The sequence below is a fragment of the Melanostigma gelatinosum genome, assembly GCF_949748355.1.
Source record: "Melanostigma gelatinosum genome assembly, chromosome: 4".
In the NCBI taxonomy this organism is placed as follows: Eukaryota; Metazoa; Chordata; class Actinopteri; order Perciformes; family Zoarcidae; genus Melanostigma; species Melanostigma gelatinosum.
In genome coordinates this window covers 2,346,890-2,357,064 of record NC_136637.1, presented here as the reverse complement: position 1 = coordinate 2,357,064, position 10,175 = coordinate 2,346,890, and the positions used below count along the sequence as shown (strand labels likewise).

At 41.3% G+C, this 10,175-nt stretch overlaps 1 protein-coding gene across 1 annotated transcript in view; it reads right to left on the bottom strand.

The window, feature by feature from the left end:
- mcf2l2 (MCF.2 cell line derived transforming sequence-like 2) overlaps positions 1-10,175 on the bottom strand; it is a 161,021-nt gene that overhangs the window by 105,386 nt on the left and 45,460 nt on the right. The window contains exons 12-15 of the mRNA XM_079267930.1: positions 6,627-6,818; positions 6,344-6,530; positions 6,042-6,145; positions 3,973-4,061 (exon numbers count right to left, since the gene is read on the bottom strand). Of these exons, the coding sequence (XP_079124056.1) occupies positions 3,973-4,061; positions 6,042-6,145; positions 6,344-6,530; positions 6,627-6,818 (572 nt within the window). The remainder of the gene's footprint in view (positions 1-3,972; positions 4,062-6,041; positions 6,146-6,343; positions 6,531-6,626; positions 6,819-10,175) is intronic.

Here is a 10,175-nt window from a genome sequence, read left to right as displayed (position 1 = left end):
CTGTAAGGCGAGTTGTGACATTTGCACCCTTATAGTTTAAGTTTTAGAGCAATGGTTCCCAAGCTCGGGGTCGGGAAGGATGAATTGTAATAGAAAGAAGACGAGAACATGAGTGTAAGAGATTCATCCTATACAAAATATACTACAGAAGCTGAGACAACGGGTCTCAAGTAGACATTGCTTTGTTCCAAGGTTGACAAGACACCGCTTTTGGAGTGAATTATAATTCAAGATATTCATCTTGAACTTCATGTACGATATATGATGAATGATATTCCTGCCTGCTGAGCCGATAGTGTACGGTTGGTTATTTAAGAGGTTTCACTGAAAATAGCTGCCTGCTGCAGATGACAACATGACCATGAGAGTGAACCAAAACCGCTAAACAATCTGCCCAAACCCACGATGCAGCTCCGCAAAGACCAGCTGCAGATCCAGGTGGGAGTTCAGCACTACGAGCACCCTTTCACATCCTCAGTGTTTGTCAGTTGTCTTTTGATCAATTATTATAAAAATGTGTTAATTAAAGCTCCTTTCAATAACTTATATCAGCACATTAGCACATTTGAGTTTAGTTTATATCGCACAATTCAAACAATGAAATAAAAAAGAAACAAACTTAACAGAGATAAATTTATATCGCAGAGCAGGAAGAGGCAAAAAGCCAACTGGGCTTTGAAGGCTCCACCTATATAATATACACTACACTACAATCTATTATAGCACAAGTATGCCTCACCATGTTACGGGAGAGTTCATCCTCCCCTCCCACCCTCTACCTGGTTTCCTCTTCTTGACCACACTCCGCCCCCCTCTTTTCTCTCACTACTGCCGCTCTACTGCATCCTGTTACGCTGTGGTTTTTACAAAAACAAAATCAGACAAGCTCAATCCCAAGGAATGTGCAGGTCGTCTGGTATCATGACCTTATAAGGGACTTTCACTGCCGGGGGAGACGGAAAGCATTAGGTCCTGCATTCAACAAGTGATGTCATATACTTGATAGTTGGTTAGTTGTTTTTACTTGGTTTGGTCTCCCAAACCTAGATGGCTCTTCACATGTGAACCCATTAACTAATTCTAATACCGTGACAACAAAATAGGTCCTTAGTCAGTGTGTTACAAAACAATGAAATGAAATTAAATGTATTTATAGAGTGCTTTTCACAGACATGACATCACAAAATGCTTACCAGCAGAAATGTAAAAGCATAAAAAACACAATGTGACCCTAGGGTAAATAAATTACATACACAGAATAAAATAATAAAATCAAATAAAAAATAAAATACAATTTAAAACATATTTTAAGAGCAGGTCTAGGACATGGGATTAGTTTTACACAAACGCCAGCCTAAAGAGGTGGGTTTTTAGCTGGCTTTTAAAAGTATCCACAGTATCTGCGAGGCGCAGAGTTGCAGGCAGAGCATTCCAGAGCCTCGGGGCCACTGCCTCAAAGGCTCGGTCACCACGGGTCTTACATCGTGTGCGTGGGACTGACAGAAGACCTAGAGCGTTTGACCTGAGAGTGCGGGCGGGTGAATAGGGGCGAAGTAGATCAGCTACATAAGTCGGAGCCTGACCGTGAAGTGCTCTGTAAGTGATGGTGAGAATTTTAAAGTGTATCCGAGATGCTACAGGAAGCCAGTGGAGAGATCGGAGTACGGGGGTGATGTGAGAAACAACCCATGTGACCAATCCAAAACATCAGCAGGTTATCTGATTTGCAAAAAATGTTTAACGTGGACATTGCAGGAAGACAGTAAAGTTTTCTAAGAAGATGATTTTTAAACTCCAATCTTTACATTGGAGTCATGAAACGATGGGACGGGCTTATTACAGAGCTGCTACAGCCACAGAGAGTAAGTTCAGTGATTCATTCAGTGCAAAACCAAACGATATTGTCTTTCTTTGACTTCATGTTCATTTAGTTTTTCCTTTGAAAGCACTGTTAGTAATGTTGTTTTTTCAAATCAATTTTAGTTTACATGGTGTGTCAGACGCTCTCAGACCTTTGAAGGCATTCTCATGTTTCTCGTACATATTAAACAGAACTCTTGGACAGTTCAGTTTCTATGCATGTAGCCTTGTGTGATGGATCCTCTAATTCTAATAGTTATTAAATGCCCATCATCATCATTTCCCTTTATGCCTCTTGGCATGTTGGGCAGCAACAAGTCTTCCACTCCTGTCTGTCCTGGGCGAGTCGCTGGATGGCGCCCCATGAGTGGTTGAGGCTCTGCATCTCCTTCTCCACAGTTCTTCTCCATGTGTTTCTTGGTCGGCCTCTTTTTCTTTTCCCTTCTGGTGTCCAATGTAAGGCTGTTCTTGTGATATCAGCAAGATCTTTTCTCAACACATGTCCTATCCATCCCCATCTTCTGCTCATTAGGATGGTCTCCATGCATTCTTGTTGGCATTTGTCATACAGGTCTTTATTTGAGATGGTGCTTGGCCAGAAAATGTGCAGTATTCGTCTTAAACTCTTGGTGTGGAAGGTTGATAGTCTGTTGAGGTCTTCTTGTGTCATTCTCCAGCATTCACAACCGTACAACAGGGTGGATAAAACACAGCTCTGATACTATTTAAGCTTGGTCTTGATGGTGTACTGCTGTGACCTCCATATGTTATTCAGTGCCCATAAAGAAGTCAAATAGCCTCATCTGTAACTGTGTTGTGTCAGTGTTACGTCCTGTTGCTGTGTTGTTCTCTGAGCATCCACAGAACCACATGAAGTTACTTATTCTATCCACTTCCTCTGTACTTAACTGTCTCTGTTTTCAAACTGGAGCAGCCGACCCAAAGACGATGCTTCTCGCTGAGTCGGCAGACATGGCTGTATGCAAATATATAATTATGCCACCTCAGTCCACATGTGTTGGTTCCTCAGCTCTTTCTGTCTCTCTGGGCTTCGGGCCACGCTATGTGGTTGTGTTTGTGTGTCGGCCTGCCGTCTCCGTGACAAAGTCTCTTTGGCATTAAGTGTCAAATCAGAACAATCATTTCTGTTTCTGTAAAAAGAAGCCCAGTTCCATCATACATTGCTTTTTTCTAAATCTGTTCGATCCATTTCCGGGTGACTGGACTCGACTCAAGTCTTTCACAAGATGCAGAAGCCACGAAGAAACAGTTTGTAACAGATCTTTGAAGAAGTTTGAGATCAAAACACATTCTACTGTATATGAAGCAGCTGACATGACAAGTGAGATGTGGACGCTTGACACGGACTTTACAGTGAAGTAGACACCTCGTGTCCACAAGATCTACTTGTGAAATGAACACTAGTTTTGCAGATTCTAGTAGATCTTACTTCATTTTTTTACGTTATCACTGAACAGACAAATTGGAAAGCAATAGATGTTATTCTGAGATACATTTTCATATGGCAATGAATGTCTGGAGATGATCCGTCAGTGCAAATGTTCTAATGCTAAAGTCTTTCTGTTGTGGCTGCCTCCATACAACATGGGGTCAAATAACACATTCCACACTGGAGTCCTACATCACAAGTTGCACCGTCACCTCGGTGATAACTGTGACACCACCTGTGTCTGAACTGTGCTCTTCACATACCAGTGCATGTGGTGAGTGATGTTAATCACAATACAACAGAATAGGTACTGCGAACTAGGGCTGTCCTCGACCAAAGACATTCTATGTCGACTAACACAAAAAAATCACCACTTTAAATCTCGTGTTAATCAGTCTTTTGGAAAGTAAGTCATTCAGCAGAAAGAAACCCCCAAAAAATGAATAATCGACCAAAGAAATCTGAGTCGGCTAAGACCAAAATGAGCGACTAAGAGGGGGCGGCCTTACTTCAAACCATGCACACGCTGTAGCATGTAACTGCAGTTCTCTGGAATCAATATGACCTCACGTTACAGACTTAAAATCATAATCATGTTGTCATTCAGCATAGTGATGTTACAGTGAAGCAGAGGACTGCATGAGAACACTGTCCGTCCTTACCTGCGTCTGTTGGACAGACTCTCCTCTGTCTCATTGGTCACAACGACATGGGTGGAGCCTCCTTGGCTTTCCTCATGCATCACCTCAATCTGTGACACACACACACATACGTATAAGTTGAGGTATCAGGACAGGGGCTTTGCATAATATGTCTAAAATGCCAACGTAGATACCACTGCAACATCAGTAAACTAAATGTCCTCTTCGTAGCTGTTAGATGGTGCGTTCAGGGAATCCCTGTCAACTTGTAAAGTTAGTAAATGTCATGTCTCCACCAGGTGTTTGGTCATCCATCATTGGTCAATATTGAACTGGCCCAACAGGAAAGACACTGCAGGGTGCATAGATCACAAGCTACTTTGTAGTTGCAGTTGGTACTTGGGTGTGCAGGTGGTATTATGATTTACTGAATGATGTATATGCATTATAATAGAGATGAGGTTACAGTATGGAAATACTGTACATTAACTTAGAACTGAAACACAGACCGAAGACCCTCATCAATGAAACAATAATAGCTGGGGGGTGCGGTCCTGTTGGGAGACTGTATGATCAAATCTGCTGCACATGTTTTGTTGTTAGTTTGCTCCTTCCAAACCACTCTACAGAAAACAATGACTCACACTCATCACAAATGTTCTACCTTCAGTTATTCCAGCTTGTTACAGAACAGAAACCCGGAACATACAGTAAGAAAAACCAGATGTTGTGTCTGCTTGATAATCTCTGTCCAAGGTTTAGTTTATTTGATACATCAACAATTAAGGTGTAAAAACAACACAAGCTTGTTTCAATAGTTCATTTGATGGGCTAAAAGGATTGTTCTTTGCTGTTCTTCCTGTTCATGTTGAGGCTGTACACAGGTGTGCCTAAAACAATGTCCTCTCAGCAGGGATGGGCTGGGGGGGATAGGCGAGGTAGTTCTGCAGGAAATGGCATTCTGATATGTAGGTGTGATCATCAGTATGTAATGAGTTCCCATAGATGACATGTGTTTCTGGAGTCACTTGGAAACCTTGTTCGAAAGCTGATTGAATTCTTTTGGATGATCTGGATGCCTGCTGTGTTTGACTTCCTTGGTCAGGTGGGAGGTTCCAATTAGGTGCGGCTGAGAAGGTGAAATGCCATTCATTGGAGTAAGACGGGGGGAATAGCAAGCTATATATATATATATATATATATATATATATATATATATATATATATATGTATATATATACATATATATATATATATATATATATATATACATATATATATATATATATATATATATACATATATATATATATAGCTTGCTATTCCCCCCGTTGCTATATATATATATGTATATATATATATATATATATATGTATATAATGGAGCCATTTAAATATAACAAATGACTAACTAGTGGCGACTGCCACTTCGTACCACTTATTACTAACAGCAAAGTGTTGTGAATAAACCAAAACTGTAGCAAATGTTGAAACTGTTCAGCCACGCATCTTAAAGATCAGCCAATTCTGGTACACGTTCAACAAGCCAGAGATACCTGTCATGCAGTGTATTCTGTCCCATGACTGTAAATCCAGGTCAGATTCTTCTTTGTCTTCCAATGTTATCACAAGGGACTGATAAGCAGTGATGACGAGAGTAGTAATATGATCCCTCACAGTAAAAACATATCACACTTCTGTCCATGCTGATAGAGGATCCTCCTCTGTTGCTCTCCCACAGGTCTCTTCCTCTTCTCTCCCTGTTAAAGGGGTTTTTGGAGTTTTTCCTGTTCTGATGTGAGGGTCCCGGGACAGAGGATGTCGCATGTGTATGAACTGTAAAGCCCTCTGAGTCACATTTATGATTTTGGGCTCTACAAAATGAAATGAATTGAATTGAAAGAGTGTACTGTAGAAATCTAAGTATTGGGATTATCAGTATCAGGATTGGCACTGGCATAAATCATTGTAGGGCAGTACCCTGCTCGGTGTCACAGTCAGTTGTCTCTCTTACTTCGAGATGAACAGAATTTTAGGAATCATTACGGTTACTTGTTGAAAGGACTTCGTGTTTTGGACAGAGGAGGGTACCTTGATGCCTCCTTTGGCCTTGCGTATGATCCTCTTTTTGCTGGGATCAGCTTCGGCTGGCTGCCTGCCACTGTTAGAGTTATCTGATACTCTGCGAGCCACAGCTGCAGTGATTTGAGAGGACACAGCACAAGTTACTTCAATTATTTCTTTGTCCAGAGCTTGGGTCACCGTACATGCATGCAGTCATTATATAAATTCAGATTATGGCAAAAAAAGGGTTTCAAGTTTGCAGCTCAAGGTCTCAACCAGTTTGCACCTGTACTGCAGAAATTAGCTAATTATAGCAACATCCAACTCACGCGGCTGGTTCCCTGTAGTTCTAGGGGGGTTCTTCAGTGAGGGCCGTTTAGCAGAGGACTCGGGCCGCGGGGCAACCGGCTGGACGGGCCTCGTCTGTTTAGCTGATAGCCTCTTCAGACTGACGTGCCGCTTCTGAAACATCTCCTGGACGTCCTCCAGGCGCTTCAGTGCCTTCAGGACATTGGCCTGCAGGCAGAAAGCTCACTGTCAATCCTGCTCCATCATTACTTTTGCAACAGGATTTCCAGTCATACTGCAAACTGTTGTCTTGGTGCACCGTACCTTGATATCATCGGACAGGACAACCTCATACTGGTTGTGGAGGTTCCTCAGTTCAGTCAGCTGGTTCTTTTCTGCAGACTCCAGGAAGCGTTCGATGTCAGTCAGTGCGGACTCTGCCCCTTCCTGTGACTGACACTTATCCACAGCCTGGGAGGCCAGCAGGTAGATGCCAGACTCACACCATTGGGTCACCTGTAAACAGCAGGAATCCACACAGGGCAAGATTTCAATGGAGCCAACACCAACCTATGTGCTGGCCCACAGTGGGGATCCTGTGTTTAGACAATCAGGGGACAATCAGGACCTTCAGTGACATACCATCACTTGTTCTTCATGCATACAGGAGGAACATCGACATGCAGAATATGAGGAATTACAAGTTGAGGGTAAAATACAAATATGAATGTAAACAGGAGAGTGGGAGAACACTGTCCTCTTCACCACCTCCATCACATCACCCCGCTTCACAGGAGAAAAGACATTCATTACTTACAGGAGTCATTCACTTATGTCCACATTCAGTTCTGTGTGCAAATCAAGTCGGTGGGATCCTCTATCAGGATGGACCCTTTTTCATGCCTTGCTCATTGTTTACAGTCCGATTAGCAACTGGGGCTGGAGTTGAAAGACAACGTGTTCGAGCAGATTGTTTCACAAGTAGCCAGTTTACAAGCTCATTTCAAACCAATATCAAAGTCAGACTATAGCTGATGGGTTGCCAGAATGCATTTGGGACAGTGCTCTCCATACGGACGGTTTACCTGCATTCAACCAAAGCCACCTCGCGCGTCATTGGTCAATGCTACTCGGACTACAAATGGACTATAAACAGAAGCCTGAACACTTGTCCCGTTGCCTACAGACTGTATTCAGAAGCAGATTCTGTTCATAGAGATTACCTTTCAAGCAACAAGCCGTGGAGTTATTTTTTAGAATTCTGACTCATTACAACTTGGGTCTTATATTTGTATTGTTGGCCATCATTTCTATCAGTCATGTTGAAACTGTTCTCACCAAAGTAACTGCTGAGGTATCACATGACCAACCATGTTCGAAACAAGCCAACATTAATCCAGATTATCGAATGGATTTGGTGGTCAAACTGAAAGTGAGTGCACTCGAAATGTTGATAATAATCTGCCTTTGAAGCTTTGGAGGGCTGAGAGGGGGAGTGATTTAAATCAAGATTGAAGACCTCTCTGTTTGCTGCTGCCTTTAATTGAACCACATTCAATGAATATATTAATCAATTTCCTGCATTTCTGCATTTTACTACTGCATTTTATTTCTTACACTGTTTTTTCTTAATTGTTTTTAAATCTCCTTTTATTTTCCTTATGTTTTGATGCTTTTAATGGTTTTATGTGAAGCACTTTGAATTACCTTGTTGTTGAAATGTAACATACAAATAGACTTGCCTTGCCTTGATGGTTCTCTGTGGGTTGGTCACTACAAGCGACCCCTTTCACATATTGCAGAGGCATTTGATCTAATACTAATATTCATGTCATTGAGTTTCAGAAGCTATTCAAAAACAACAACTCCTGTCAGTAGTGTCAGGGGTATGAGTGGATTGTTAGCTGAGCGCCGAGAGTTCATTGATGGACAGTGATGGCAGATCTCTGCTGCAGTAGAACAGACTCTGTTCTATTTCTTGAAGTTCCTCTGAATTGCATCAGCGCTGCAGTCAAAGGATCTTTGTGTTGATGCAGGTTTTTGTTTTATAAATAAATGGTCATCCTGTTTTGTGTTGCAGGGCAAGTTGTGTGCAATAGTATATTAAAGCTCCCTGACATTGTTTGAATGGCTTATTAGTTTTAACACAGCAACAGGGTGGCACATATATAAGGACAGTGTTTGCCACTCCACCTGTTTCTCACACAGGCAAACATCGATCGGTAAATCTGTTTGGATCTAATGCTCTCCATCTGCTGGGAGACCAGAGAAGAACTCACATGCTCTGTCATCATCCCACTCAGTCTCACTCCTCTCCAAACACACACCTTCGAACTAAATGCATTTCATATTAAAAAAAGGCTTTAATAGACAACCATAAAACATAAACATCTATGAAATTGATGCTCCTTCATCCTCATCCATTATTGACATATTAAAAATATAATATATCATCTGAAGCTTCTTTTGAGGTTTTTGAATGAAGCTTTTAACAATTGTTGTCATAATCTAATAAAAGAAAAGAAAAATCGGATTTGATGTTATTGTGGTTGTACAAATGTAATTCATGGTGCTGTTAGACTGCTGCTCGACCGCCCCATTAACGCAGGAGTATTGACTCCTGGACTGTACAATGCTCTAAGTCAGGGGTCTTCAACGTTGTTCAGGCCAAGGACCCCCAAACTGATAGAGAGATGGAGCAGGGACCCCCGACTATATATATTGTATAAAATTGTTTTATATTAAACTGGGCCTAGTGCCATGTATAAACATACCTCTTTATTGTGCATTCAATACTAAGCTATTCAAATAATACACAGGTTCATGTATTCATGCTTTCATGCAAGGTACAGTGAGTAGGGAGGCCGTGCTACTGACATTTATAAACACACCTTGTCAGCTGATACCAATGCCAACATCAACATTGTCTGTTAATAGCATGATAATCATCATACAAGCTATTCAAACTGATGTTTTCATTTTAAACATGAATGTGAAAACTAAAATGAGTGATAGCCTATTAGTGCCACTGCCATGCATAAACATACCTGTTATCTTTCATACAATACTGCACTATTAAAATAATGGACACATTCATGTTTAGAGGAAAAACAATGAAAAATAAATGTAATTGTCTAATCAAGCAAAACGTTCCCTGTTGAAGACCTCTGCTTTAGAGTTTACATGTAGACATGTTTGGATCACGGAAGTCTGAAACAACGCAGTCACCACTAACATCGAATGCTACTCATTGTGTTGTACTGATAGTATTAGTGTCGCCTGCTCTTTATGTGACACTGTGCAGAAAGACAGAATTAAAAAGGCTGACAGATCAGGTGGTCCACCTGTTTCCTTCTGTTTATTCTGGTCTGTAATTCCTTTTTTTACATACATTTAAAGGTCAAATCATTTCCTTTTTTACCTGTGTGTATCTCAGCGGAGGCACCATGCACTGCCTCTTTTGTTTTTAATCATCGTTATTCCTGTGAAACAAAGTTTGCCTTTCCTGCTTTCTACCTCGGACACAGTATGTTTTTATTTTATTTAGGGGCGATGTGTCTCACTTCTACAACAACTTCTCTGCTTTCTCCACGATAAACCTTCATGCAAATGTATAGTCTTATAGAGCGACATGTGGGTGTGACAGTATGCTGATTGTGAATAGCAGGCATGCACCTTTCAATTTAGAATGATTCAGATGAACTAACATACGCACGGTGGTAAGAACTAAAATGTCCGACGAACACACGGCATGAATCAGAAGGTGCGTGCACTTATTTTGTGGACAAATTTATGCGCACATTTCTACATATTAGTGAGGCCCATTGCTTGTTCCACTGCCCCCAAGTTGCCAAAGAAATCAATTAATGACAC